The sequence below is a fragment of the Lissotriton vulgaris genome, chromosome 1_1 (genome assembly GCF_964263255.1).
Source record: "Lissotriton vulgaris chromosome 1_1, aLisVul1.2, whole genome shotgun sequence".
NCBI classification, from domain to species: Eukaryota; Metazoa; Chordata; class Amphibia; order Caudata; family Salamandridae; genus Lissotriton; species Lissotriton vulgaris.
The window spans coordinates 1,816,083,891-1,816,098,733 of NC_141685.1; the positions used below are offsets into that span (position 1 = coordinate 1,816,083,891).

A 14,843-nucleotide genomic window follows, 5' to 3' on the forward strand; every position below is an offset into this window, starting at 1 on the left:
ACAGGTAAACTTAAACAGTGCCCACGGCAAGTCCTTACTGGGCCAAAAACAAAAGAAACAACCAGACATCCAACAGTTTGACCAGCAACCGATCCGTCGTGCAGATGAGGAAGGATGCCAGGCTGCTAGGATTTGATCAGTGACTTTGAGAGGGAGATGAAGGTGGGGATGTCAACTGCACTGCTCAACATCCACCCAAGAAGGGGCAGGTTGCGCAGGACTGGGTGCAAAACCATGCCCTAGTGCTGTGATAGAAGATCCACCCGAAGTGGCAGCTTGATCGAGGGGGTGGGAGGGGGAAAGTCTAAGGCCCAGTAGTTCCAGGTACCTCCCTCTCCTGGCCCAATCTGGACCCACTAAGACGGCATGAGCCCAGTAGTTCCTGATCAGAAGCCTGGACAGGAGAATTTGTGGCAGGAAGGTGTACAGGAGTCCGTGCTCCTCTCTATGCAGACTGCATTTCCAAAGGAGAGCCTTCTTGGAAACTCCAAAATGCAAAAAATTTGACATTTGCATTTTCAGTGGTAGCGAAAAGATCGAATCAGGGTTCTCCCTATTGCTGGAAGACAGACTGCGCCATCACCGGTTGCAAATGCCGTAGTCAGCTGAGTTCATTCGGACTGATGTTTAAAGATCCATGTTTTTGTAATGAGTTATACTGACCTCAGTATTGACCTGTACGTATTATGTAAATGTTCTATTTGCTGAAAAACAATAAAAACATACATACACATGCACACACGCACACACATGCACACACACGCACATATCTATATTCACATATATCACTAATACAACTGAAATCTTATCAAGGCAGACTTGGGCCTTGTGTGTTTTAAAGAGAGCCGAGTCATGGCATGCTCTTTGGACCTTTTGTCACCAGTCAGTTAGCTCCCTCCACCCTCCTAAGAGTTGAACCCTTTTCAGGGATGTACCAGGGATTGGTGTATCAACAGTGTCAGGCTCCACCGCCCATGCAACAGCACTGTTTAGGTCCGCGTTCACAGCCCTTGATAACCTGGTCATTGTCTGTTAGGCTTATAGGCCAACTGACAACAACCAGGCTATCGAGGGCAGCAAACGTCCCAAAACCTCACCCCTCTGGCATGAAGTTGAAAACCTCTTCAGTGTGTCCTTAGCGGCACACAACCATCCAATAAGAGGCAGGGTCAGCCACGTCCTTCAGGGATGGCAGAGCTTCACATCGGGCATGTGGATTCTTCAGGTTGTCCAAAAGGACAATGCTCTTCAAGTCCTTTTCAGTCCACTGCATCTGCCAATTACATCAGAGCAGCATTCGGAAGACCATCTGTCTATTTTGTGGCAGGAGGTGCAGGCTGTTTTAGCCAGAGGAACCACACAGAGGTCTAAAAATGTCCGGCATGGGAGTGAGCAGGTCCCCTAGGCCTATTTTTTTTCTCTCTGCGTTCTAGGACATGTATTTTCTTTTTATGTGCATGACTACAATACCTATAAGGGGAAGAACAGTATTATTGGGACAAAAAACTATATTTGAGCCTGAATCTTGGAAGAAAAAGAACCTATTTGGCCTTTCTACCCAATGCATTTGAGTTTCCGGAAGAAGTTTGAGGACCACACCCCAGGTTATAGAATCCCAGATTTTTCACACCAAATGCTGGGGTTACATTCAGCACCGTTTTACATTTTGGCTAATTGCCATTTTTTTCCCACCGAGTATCCATTGTAAGTAAACAAGTTGTGAAAGCTCCGACTGCATGAATTATACTACGCTCTTGGAGCATGTTGATACCCAACACTTTTGCTGCGGATCTGGTTGCACGCATTTTATATATAGCCGTAACCTTTAGACTGCATCGCAGCACAGTAAATAAATGCCTGCCATCCACTAAAAGCAGCAAATGTAATCGGTGGAAGGAAACAATCGATACAGACGAGCAAGACATGCAAGCAGACGAATTTGAGGAAATAGAAACACTCTTTTTGATCCACCTGAACTGATCCTGAGCCCTCCCTCTTTCCCCAAGGAACATCGCACTTTTGCGTCCGTGAATTTGAGAAAATAGGGTGCTTCAAAGAAAAACAAATCCTGTGTTTTGTGCATCTACGCAGCTACCTAGGGTAATAGCAAATTCAAAACCTGCCCATTGGAAAGTATATGTGTATTGTAATAGTTGTAAGTGCATAATATCTTTTTTGCACTTGATTTCTCTTATTAATAACCTTTTCACCGATGCCATTTATGCCTTTTTACAGCATTACTTTACACATATTTCTGACCTTTAAGATTGCTAACACACCAGAATATATGTGCCACCAACTCGAACCTTTTCATGCATTGTGAAAACACTCATGCAACACTGGGTCACGTACTGCCTAGATCCAACCGCTTGCCCCTCCCCCCACATCCTTGCAAAACAGCCACACTTTGAGGTGCTGTCCAGTTACAGTTCTGTGACAGCTAATTGAATGTCCTACATTTTTACTTATTGTGCATTGGGGAAAAGAGTGAATTTTGACTTCTCTGTAATGTAGGACAGTTCTGTCACTGATCCATGTGGAGTTGTATTTGGTTTCTGAAGTTGGGCACTGATTGGATGGGAAGGTCTCCTGCATGGTGTACATTGGGTTCCCCTGACCAGAGTGTCCGACTGCAAGTATCTGGTATCCTTGTTAGGTCGAGCAGACGTACTCTCAATGCGTGAGCATTGAGAGTGTCTGCTACAGACCTAATGTTGCCCGTATTCAGGAGGGTGGACACGACTCAGACGCGCGCTTTTGCAGTCTCAGTTTTGACCGCGGGAGCGCGCGTCTGAGCCGCGCTTGCGCAGAGTAACTCCCAGCCCCTGCTCACACACAGCCAGCCCCCACCCCTCTGCATGCACGCATACACACACAGGCGCGCGCGCACACACACACACACACACGCTGCCGCCCCCCACCCAACCCCCTGCATACACACAGACACGCAAGCACGGAGCCCCACTCACCGGGACACATCCAGCCCCCACCCCTCTGCATGCACGCGCGCACACACACACACACACACACACAGACACACACACACACACACGCTGCAGCCCCACTCACCTGGACTTCTACTCCGCAGGACTCTTCCGACGTCAACGGGCACAGGGACACCGGCACTCTGCTCCTTGGCTTCCCGGGCGGACGCCGGCTGCACGCAGGGCTCTCCTCTCTCTGCACCGGAGCCATGCGCCAGCCACTGCAGCCTGCCTCCTGGGAAGCTCCGATCGCGTGTCCGGCCCCGCCCCCGTCCCAACAAAGGTTGCCTGGCTTCCTGTTGAAGCCAGGCTGCGGCGGTGAGTTTGCTTTTTAACCCTTTCCTGTCTGTAGAGACGTCACCCTGTGCACCGCGTCAGCACATAGGACTTCGATATGTGTAAAAGTTGTGTTTTATTTTATTCGCCCGCTTTTCTATGCTGACACTTCCTTGTTTCCCTGCGCTGCAGAGACCCGGGGGAGCCCCTCGTCCGGGTGACTTGCATTTTGACATTGCTAATTCAGTCTGTGTGGTGGGCTGTTTCCTGTCACTACTGGCATTTCCATCTGGCCCGAGTGACAGCCCTCCGCTTTCTGACCAGGGTCAGGGTGGGACACAAATTAGATTCGGACATCCAAATAAAAATGCCCCTCATTAGCGAAGAAAATAGCTACAAAATCAGGTCAGCTGGGAACTCGTGAAGACATGAAACCCCCCATGACTTGCCTTCTAATATTAATGTAATTATTGTGGGAGGTGCTCCGTCTCTCTCGTTGCTGGCACCCTGCAGCAGCACAGAAAAGGAGCCCCCTTCTGTACCTTGCTTTCTAATGTTCATTTCACTGGCATGTGATGTGTGTAGTTCTTCTCGGTAATGGCACCTTCTCTTGGATTCTACCGGGACCACGAGTGCCCCTCTCTAGCATGCATGGCCTTGTATCATTCATGTCGTTTGGGAATTGTTGTAAACATTTTAGTGCTGTCATTTGATTTAAAAAAGTTGGAGGGCTTTGCTTGGCTCGGTGCTGCCTCTTTTAGGACCTGCACGATCCCAGCGCGCCCTTCAACGCCACTACTTGTCTCGTGATATTAATTCCTCGTCTCGGTTGTTTAGTTTCCTCCTCCACTTTCACCCGGATGTGCAGTCTGGCAGGCGGCTCCTCTTCAGGAATGGTAACATTTTTCTAATGAAAGCATGACCGGGAGAGGACACTTCTCGAGTTTGAAATGTACCTCCGAGTCTGATGGGTGGAGAAGCTGGGAGTGGTGCCCTTGGGCAGAAGAGGCCCCCACAGCGGACTCCCACTCTGCCACGATGACTGCCAACCCCGCAGGCCACGGCTTCCGCAGACATGGCTCCCCTCCCCCTTTAATTAACCGTGCACCTTAGTGACTTACTAACCGTGACTTACCAAATGTGTAACCTGTAATTATGGTCTGATACTCATGTAAAGCGCTCTGATAATAATTATTGGACCTCAAAAATAAGTACTGGTGCCCACTACCTGCACTACATGCCCATCCCTGTCTGTTTTTAAATCTGAAACACTCAGCTGTGTTGTGTTGGAGGCAGTAGGCTTTTGCAGTAACATCAAGATCTCTGTTGTAGAACCGGAGAACTACACTGCCAGCTTCTCCTAGTCACCCTCACACCCTCACTAACCCTCACACCCCCCTCACCCTCACAACCCTCACACACCCTCACATCACCCCACCCTCTCACATCCTCGCACCCTCACACCATCAAACCCTCACTCACCCTCACACCATCACACACTCACCCTCACACAATCAAAGCCTCACTCATCCTCACACACCCTCACACCTCCTCGGCCACACACCCTCACTCACCCCCCTTCACCCTCCCTCACACACCCCCTCACCCTCACACACCCCCTCACCCTCACACCCCCCCTCACCCTCACACCCCCCCTCACCCTCACACCCCCCCTCACCCTTACACCCCCCTCACCCTCACACACCCCTTCACCCTCACACACCCCTTCACCCCCACACACACCCCTTCACCCTCACACTCACCCTCACACACACACACCCTCGCCCCCTCTCACCCTCACCCACCCTCACCCACCCTCACTCCCCCTCACTCTCACACCCCCTCTCACCCTCAAACACCCTCTCACATCCTCACCCCGCATCACTCATTCGCCACCACAACATCAATCTGTGCAACCATTCAACAACTACTTCAAATATGTTCTCTCAATGTTTCAAGCTTTATTACAAATGTAACAAAAACATGTTAATATTTCACTTCTGTTCTAGGAGTTTTGTAACAATAAAAGACACAGAGTAGAGCCTGGAAAATGTGGAAATTATGTTCTACCACCCTCACAGAATGACCTGCCCCAAAAACGGGCTCACGGACAGGCTGGGTCTTGGAGCTAGATTTTATTTTATTTGGATTTTATATGGTATCAACAAAGATTACAATTCGGGCATACCTAACGTTTGAAGTACAACCATCAGTAAACCGATTAAGTATCTGGGATTACTGCGCTGGACATGCTAACATTTGCAAAAAACACAAGTGCAACATTGGAACCTGTTAGACAGCAGGTTTATCACATTCCAAACACTTCCAGGGCAGTTCTTCTTGAATACAGCTCTTAGCGTACCTTCTGAATGTTGTAATGGTTTTAAGACATCAGGGTATTTGCGTTTGTGTGAACGCTACTATCCACAAGAGGACTTGATGGGACAACACCACAAAATCGCCCTGTAACTGTAAGCAACAAATTCAATTTAAAATGTTCATTTAAATTTGGTATGAAGATAAAGCGAGTTCAAGGATCAAGTAATAGTTGAAAATGCAGTGGATGGAGATAAACTACCAACAATTTAATGTATTCCAACTTCTTATTCAGATCATGGACTACCGAAAGTCAGCTTCCTAGGCAAACCAACAAAATCACAGGTCTACAAGACAGTTCTCTGTAGCATTGCTGGAATGACAATAAGATCCACCTGAGGCAGTGCTTTCCCCAAGCTACAAATAAGAAAGAGGTACCTAGAAGTTCGCTAGCAAAGTTAAAATGACCAGTGTTAGAAATTTCTGTTCCTGGCACAAGGGTTGAGCCAAACTCTGTATTTCACACTAAGATAGTTTAAGAGCGATCTAAGTGTCAGGAGTTGAGTACACTCTTAATGTTACCTCCTTGATTTGGGTTAGAACCAGTGGCTTCCCACACAGGTAACGATGTGGGGGGTGGGGCGGAGAGGAGCTGGGTGGGGGGGGGGGTAGTGGAGTGTGACATACGACAGGAAAGTGGAGAGTAAAGAAATAAATAAGAGCACTTACTTTGCACTTGCAGCATCACCGAGTCGGCGATGCTGCGAGCGCAAAGTAAGTGCTATGATTTCACAAAACCCTGTGTGCTGCAACCACCGCTCTACGTTCTAATCTAACAACTGAGACAAAAGAGCACCGTCAGTAAAATGAAGGCATGCTTGGTGCACCCCTCTAGGTGCACCAAGCACCTAGAGTTATTTTCACAAGTTATTTTTTTTGATTTTGGCGATTGCCTCCCACTAACATAGTCTGTGTGCAGAAGCCTAGTGCTGTCCTTTCACAAGAGGGAGGTCCTGAACCAGTCCTGGGACCTAGAGGGGTGCACCAAGCATGCCTTCATTTTACTGACGGTGCTCTTTTGTCTCAGTTGTTAGATTAGAATGTAGAGCGGTGGTTGCAGCACACAGGGTTTTGTGAAATCATAGCACTTACTTTGCGCTCGCAGCATCGCCGACTCGGTGATGCTGCAAGTGCAAAGTAAGTGCTCTTATTTATTTCTTTACTCTCCACTTTCCTGTCGTATGTCACACTCCACTACCCCCCCCCACCCAGCTCCTCTCCGCCCCACCCCCCACATCGTTACCTGTGTGGGAAGCCACTGGTTCTAACCCAAATCAAGGAGGTAACATTAAGAGTGTACTCAACTCCTGACACTTAGATCGCTCTTAAACTATCTTAGTGTGAAATACAGAGTTTGGCTCAACCCTTGTGCCAGGAACAGAAATTTCTAACACTGGTCATTTTAACTTTGCTAGCGAACTTCTAGGTACCTCTTTCTTATTTGTAGCTTGGGGAAAGCACTGCCTCAGGTGGATCTTATTGTCATTCCAGCAATGCTACAGAGAACTGTCTTGTAGACCTGTGATTTTGTTGGTTTGCCTAGGAAGCTGACTTTCGGTAGTCCATGATCTGAATAAGAAGTTGGAATACATTAAATTGTTGGTAGTTTATCTCCATCCACTGCATGTTTCAACTATTACTTGATCCTTGAACTCGCTTTATCTTCATACCAAATTTAAATGAACATTTTAAATTGAATTTGTTGCTTACAGTTACAGGGCGATTTTGTGGTGTTGTCCCATCAAGTCCTCTTGAGGATAGTAGCGTTCACACAAACGCAAATACCCTGATGTCTTAAAACCATTACAACATTCAGGAGGTACGCTAAGAGCTGTATTCAAGAAGAACTGCCCTGGAAGTGTTTGGAATGTGATAAACCTGCTGTCTAACAGGTTCCAATGTTGCACTTGTGTTTTTTGCAAATGTTAGCATGTCCAGCGCAGTAATCCCAGATACTTAATCGGTTTACTGATGGTTGTACTTCAAACGTTAGGTATGCCCGAATTGTAATCTTTGTTGATACCATATAAAATCCAAATAAAATAAAATCTAGCTCCAAGACCCAGCCTGTCCGTGAGCCCGTTTTTGGGGCAGGTCATTCTGTGAGGGTGGTAGAGTAGAGCCTGGAAAATGTGGAAGCTGTGCAGTGTATCTTGTGGGGGGCTTGTGGGGAAAGGTGGGCGTGGCATTTCTGAAGTCATGTCTGACCCTAATGTATAAAGAATTCCAGTGGTGTGGCAGCTCCTTTATTCATCAGTGTGTCCAGATCTTTAAATAATCCCTCCTGATAAAGCTCTCCCCAGGCATCAACCCCCCTCTTCCATAGCATGTTGTGACAGGTGGTCTCATGAGTGACTAGGATCAAATGATGGTAAGGGACACTGCTCCATATACAAGAATGCCATGACAAAATACCACCAACTCATCAGATTCACCAAGAGGACCTTCATCGGAAACAAAATCCACGCCAACAACTCCAAGGAACTCTTCAACATCATTCAGAAATTCACCAAGCCCCCCAGCGAAGCTACGGACGTCACACCCTCCCAGGACCTCTGCAACAAACTCTGCTCCTACTTCCACCTGAAAATAAGATCCCTCTGTGACAACTTCAACAAACAGAGCCTGGACACCGAACCCTCTCCTTCGCCCAGCAACGCCAGACAGCCTAAGATCTCCTCCTGAACCCTAGTCACCCCCGAAGACACCGCATCGACCATGAAAGGCATTCACTCCAGATCCTCAAACAGGGTTCATGAAACATACTACATACATTACATTTCCTAGCACCACATCACATTAGTGCCTGTCGCCCTACAATCCTAACAGTCCCCCTGGCCAACTGGCCATCTCTAACAGGGGCTCAAATGCCCAAGTCCCAAAAGTCACGGTGTGCTGCCAAAGCAGGTAAAGTCAAGGGTGCGCCATCTGCGCAGGCCTAAACGTTGCAGCTGGCACTAAGTGCTCCGCAGCTGTGAATGTCAGGGGTAAAGGAGTGCATGTCCCCCAAAGAAACAAATGGCCTAAACGTTGCAGCTGCCCACTACTTGCTGGGCAGCTGTAAATAATGGTGAAGGCCTGGCACCTCTGTGCCACTTCTGTCCCTCTCAGGGACTCTCTCAAATAACTGAGCAAAAAACGTTCCAGCTGCTTGCACTCTCGCAGGGCAGCTGGGATCAGCAAAAACACCGGCACCACTGTGCCTCTGGACTCAATGTCCCTCCCCCCGGGGAAAAGCATGGGCCCCTCTATCAAATAATTATAGCCATTGTTGGAGCCCCGTAGGCTCTGGGAACACTTATGCCTGTGGGGGCGAACTGGCGAAAATAGCCATGCCCACCATGCTGGAGCCACACGGGGCTCTAAACAAACAATGCCAGCAACGTTGGAGCAGCCCGCTCTCCTGGCGGGACTGCTCAGACTCTGTGCCCAACATGGGGAACAGCATGGGCCCCTCTAGGCCCTCTATTAACAATTATGCCAGCTACGTTGGAGTGTCCCACTGCCATCTGGGGCCATTCTGACTCCGGACAACCACCGCCAGGGTGCCGCGATCTGCCACAACATTGTGCCCCTGGAGCCCCTACTCACCATACTGGTCCGGGGAGGCGCTCGTCAATCGGCCAGACACTGCGGCCAGCAGGCGGGGCTCACCCAAGGATGGATTCTCCCGGTCTCTTCACCCCCGGGCGGCATCCGCTGGAGAGCCCCCGCTCCTCGGGGACTCTCTCTCTGTCCAATGCGGTAGTCCATCTCTCTCGGCGCATCTCCCCTTCACCCGGGCCCCCTTCCTGGGACCCGGGACTCTACTTTTCCGGCGCCCGCCACCGTGGGGCTCTCCCTCGCTCATGGGAGCCCCACATCCTCACCGGCTCCGTAATCCTTTCTCGCGGGGCTTTCCTTCCGTCTTGGAAGCCCCACCCACAAGAAACCATAGCCTCGCATGCCATCCGGGTCACGCTGGGCAGCGGCCCGGAAGCAATTCTAGTAGCACCTCGGGTCGCGGCAGTGATTTCTCGTCGGCAACTGGGGTGGGCATCCGCTATTTGAATTAAGGTAGAAGCGGGTGGGCACCCGCAAAGCTCCATAAGAATGCAGGGTGGGCACCTGCCATTCTCCATCCATATAAAGCGGGGTGGGCACCCGCTCAATCTCTGCAATTTTGGGGGAATCCCTACGCCGGGGATTCCCTCGGGGCAAGGTGCAGCTCAATGCTGCAAAGCTCCAGGGCTCCTCTTAGGAGCCAAATCTCAGCTCTCCCAGGGCACAACAGGCAGACTCCAAGTCTCTTTAGGAATGAAGGGCAATGCAGGGCCCAGGGAGGTCAGCCCTTCCCTGGGCCCCAGCAGCAGCACACCCTCAGGAACAGTACACCAAGAGTGAACAACTTTATGGGGACACAGCCCCTATATTTATATTCGAAAACCCCTTTTTGTCGCAGCACAGGGCTGGGGGGATACAATCAGAACTGGTATAGGGGAGCTTTGGGGCATTTTGTTGTGCTCAGATCCTCTCTCCTTTGTCATTTGAAGGCTAGGTGCTCAGACGCACCACAGGGGGTGGAGCCGGCATTGTGGAGGGAAGGCACAGTCCTATTCAGGTCCCAGGTGCAACTCCTCCCTCCCATCTACATGCTGATCTCCCTATTCACCACTGGGCAGACCCATCCTGGCTCCTTGAGCCACCCACATCATGCAGCACCTGTCGATCACAAGCCAGACATGCAATTCACATCAGGCAGGCAGACACACAGTACACAGAAATGCCAACTTCTAAAAGTTGCATTTCCCCACCAGTCACCATAAATCTGCGCACACCATTGTGCAGCATTTATTCTCACCACAAGTTCGCACATACTAAACTCCCCCCTACACTCCTCTCATATCAGGAATTACCATGGACACACATATCCCCCTTGCTCTCCTATGGGAGGGCAGGCCAATCTCACCACACACACTAGAGAGCGCACGCACTTTACACTGGACCACAGTGCTAAAGTGCGCAGAGGCCTAAAATCTCCAACACCAGCTTACAGAAAAAGGATAGGAGAACGCAAAAAGTTTCGGGGTGAACCTGCCAAAAGGTCCAAGTCCAACACCACACATTTTAAATAATTACTTACTACCCCAGAAGCAGTAGAAACATGAAGAACTTAAGAGAACCCTAAATTGGCCATTAGCAGTCACTAACTGCTTTACTGGAAGTGACTGAGGGCCACGCTGATAGAAACATTTGCATTAAAAGTGCCATGAAATGTGCAGCAAAAAGCATTTGGCCAGACACATTCGAATAATTGTGTGAGCGCGAAGGCAGACCTCAAGAAATAAATCCGTGTTGTTACAAAAGGCAGGCAAATGACCAGAGGAAGCAAGCTTGCTGGTGTCAACAAGTAGGTAGACATACTGTTTGTGATTTGACGAGGGGTCTTAGTTTCAGATAACTCCCAGTATTTACTTAGATACCACTCTATCATTCTTTTTGGGGTTTGCAGTGTATTGTTGATGAATATTAGTACATTATCATTGTTACACTTGCTATTATATAGATGACATAAAGTGGTGAGACTCCCACAGACGACTTCTTGTTATTCGTATGTTTCAGGTCATGTCTTATGTTGCCCCAGTTCATAGACTATAGAGGCATTCCCATTTATACCAGAAAAATGAACTTTCTAACAACTGGACGGTTCTTTGGATTTCTGCAAACTATCGCCCCCCCCCCCCCCCCCCCCCCCTGTAGATCCAGATTCGAGCAGCTGCCGAATTTGGTCACACTTTCTCTGTAGCTGTTTGACTTTGTGTGTTTCCCCCTTAATTTAATCAAATGTATATCTGATTGGTAATCCGTCACCATTTGAGATCAGAAAAACCTGAGACCTAAACAAATTCTAACGTTACTCATTTTAGTGACTTGGGCTGGCTGAGTCTCCTTGACTCTAGAGGACAGTGCATTCAGTTGTGCTGCACGTTTACATTTTCAGACTCTCCATATGTTGGAGGGACTACGATATGAATACAACATTTAGGACTGGCTGGTGAGCCTTGTCCCTAGGATGGAGTCTTCTTGTGGTACTTAAAACTTTCTCGGATCCTACCTTGTCTTTTAGTAATCTAAAGAAGATTGTATTTATGTAGTTAACTTGGAGAAGCTGTACTAGATTTGTAATTAAACTTTTTTTTTCCTGCTCTAGTATCCAGAAGAACTAAGAAAGTATGAATATAATCCACATTTTGCCATACGCGGACTGCATTATGATGTTCACAGGGTAGGTCTCAGTGTGGTTTATATTATGTCGCTGTATTGTTAACATTTAAATAGTGCATGTTTAGAAATATTCCCTTTAATTAATAAATTTAACTTTGCAAGTTATGATAAATCCAATCTTTGTCAGTGTGGACCCTCAAAGTTACTAAATTAACATGAGCTCAACCCCATGGTAGCTATGGCCTAGAACAGGCAGGCTTAACTTAGGACAATGTGTAACAACAAAAAATTCCAAACCAAATAGGGTTAATGAAATAAGGGTAACTAGAAAATAGGGTAAAATGTAATGAACAAAATGACACCACAATTACAAAAATCCAACAACGGTAACCAGAGAGATGACTTTTCACATTTTTTTAGTAGAAATAGCGCTAAAAAGCACTAGTCAATGGTTGTGGTAGACCCGGGACCTAGGCACAATTTAAGGCTAACTGCAATGCATGGGTCAAATACACCGACCTGGTTAGTCCTGAACCATGATATTACCTTCTGACTTGGGGCTAGATATATCAAAGGGTTTTACCTATTTTGTGTCGACTCGAACAAGCTTTAGTACATATGGGCAGCAGTCCTTTAAGTTTGAATCCTCCACAGGCGCACACTTCTAAAGCCCCACACAACATCAGGGGAGGTACTTGGAGATTCCCACTACATCAGGCAGAGGCGAGGGGATGCCACTGGTCAGCTGGGTACGTACTGAAAAAGGTCTCATATAGCTTGTTGTATCCCTGTACCTTGAATGGGATGGCAGCCAACTGACTGTTACATACACTTCTTTGGCCTGGGTTCAAGAGGAAGCAGGTTCAGACCTTCAAGGTTTCTCTCGGGTCACAGACAGTAGATCCAGTCCTCTTTTGATGTTCTCCAGGACCAGGAGTGTTCGCTAGTGGGTGCCTATAGCTGCCACGAGCTAGTGGGTGGGAATGACTCCTGGGCATGCAGTAACCACTGGGGTGAAAGGTCCTGAGGCCAACCCTGCTGACTTTGAGCATTTTCAAGATGGCTAGATTATTTGGCCACCCTAAACTTGGGCTCTGTGGGCTGTGTGTGTGGAGTGTACGATTGTATTCCTAGTGTCCTCCCACATCGAACACTAAAATGGAGTTTGAGGCAACTACTGTAGCCACAATAAACCCTTGGACCGAAGTCTGGTAGGACAAAAACAGAGGCTGTCCGCCACCAGGCAGTGGATCCACAAGAATTGTCTTGAAATCTTGTTCTCTCTCTCTTTTCCAGGGTGCCCCCAGGGTTGTATGTAAACCAAGAGACCGAAGCTTGGTAGGACAAAAGCTAAGTCATTCAGTAACCAGAAAGTGGATCCATTAAAATTGGCTTGGCAACCTGTCCTCGCTACTTTCAAGAGTGCCCCAAATCTTATATGTGAACCAAGCCAACCTGTTAAGCAGGATTTTACACTTTAGTGTAAAAAGGGATGCCCAGAGCCCCTACCCTGCAATTTCTGTGGTGTTCAAAAGAGTCATCTCTACCTATTCAGTACAGCCTATTGTTTGTTCCTGGGAGACATTTCACATATATTTACACCTATTCAAGGCTAATTACTGGCCGCAAGAAGCTATAGAGCCAATACCATTAGCCTCTATGAACTGGGAAAAAGTAACCTTAAAGTTTATTATTTATTAAAGATCCGACTTCACAATTTAATTGGATTTTTAATAGCTATTCAAATAGTTGTTGGAGTATTTTTCAATTTGGTCCCATGCCCCAAATACAATATTACTATTTTAATCCGTACTTTGGTTTTCTCCGTATGGCAGCTATGCCTGGCACATTGGAAATAGCTTTTCAGTGCTAGTCACTGTAAGGACATTTTAACATTGCATTTCGGCATGTCCACTTTTTAAAGTTCATGCACACTGCCATGTGGGCTGTAAAGCCTTTATAGCGGTGACCTAGTAATATGTATCCAGGAGATTTTGTTCAGTCAAAAGGGTTTATTTTTACAGTTAAAATTGCAGTTTTTACACTGCTACGCTCAAGATACAATGGTAGCCCTGAAGCCATGTTTACACTGCTACTGTAGTAGATTATACAATATGTGCTGCATTCCACTAGTGCCATGTAACTTCCAGGCCCTGGGTACACTTTGTACCGTATACTAAGGACTTGTAGTATGCTGATTCATAGGCATTTTATTACTGGGTAGAAGTCGATAAAGTGCACAGAGTTGTAAAGCCAGCAAAAATATTAGGTCGAGCAAAAGGCGAACACATCCAGAGTGACCATGCAGAAAAGGCTGATTTCCTACAGTGGTACACTAATGTTTGTTTTGAAAGATTCCATCTATTAACAGTGCTTGCCTGTCACAGTGCCATACAGATGTAAATAACCTGCAAGGAGTAGTACATAATATTAGTGTAATAACTTTTTTGCATTGAGAGTAGTATCCAAACACTGGCAAAGCCAATAGGTTTCATGACAGGCTAGCAATCTTGGAAAAGGGAGAGAGAGCAAGGAAACATGCACTCCCATGGAGTGCTCAAAAAGAAATAACAAATAATCCTCTTGGTGTACCAATCAGAATTCTGTGACAACGAAGTGCTTTTGGGTGGGACAAACACAAGAATAGGGAGAAAAGCCGTTAAATCAAGAGAAGTCAACTAAGACCGGCAAGAACATCATCTAGCCATGAGCAAGGTGCTGACCCAAAGCCCAGTCTGTTTGTTATGTATTGGAAATAGTATATTCGCGTAAACCGCTAAGGCTGTATGTATCAGAAACCTAAAAAAACCTAATCCTCCTATAAACCTCCCATATACAAAATTCATGAATAGTATGTTCAAATCCAGGTTTCTATTTCCTGATGCCTCCTGTGGCTGCAGAATGACTAGCTAGTGCCTGGGGCTAGGGCCAAATGTCAAGCAAGGCGGCAACCACACCATTATTTTTTATTGCACAGATTCCTGGTGTCTATTGACATTCTGC

The 14,843-nt window shown here is 47.3% G+C and overlaps 1 protein-coding gene across 3 annotated transcripts in view; it reads left to right on the plus strand.

The window, feature by feature from the left end:
* Positions 1-14,843, plus strand: part of NT5DC3 (5'-nucleotidase domain containing 3) — a 391,194-nt gene that overhangs the window by 82,727 nt on the left and 293,624 nt on the right. For all 3 annotated transcript variants that reach the window (XM_086919171.1, XM_086919172.1, XM_086919173.1), the window contains exon 3: positions 11,827-11,901. In XM_086919171.1, coding sequence (XP_086775297.1) covers positions 11,827-11,901 — 75 coding nt within the window. The remainder of the gene's footprint in view (positions 1-11,826; positions 11,902-14,843) is intronic.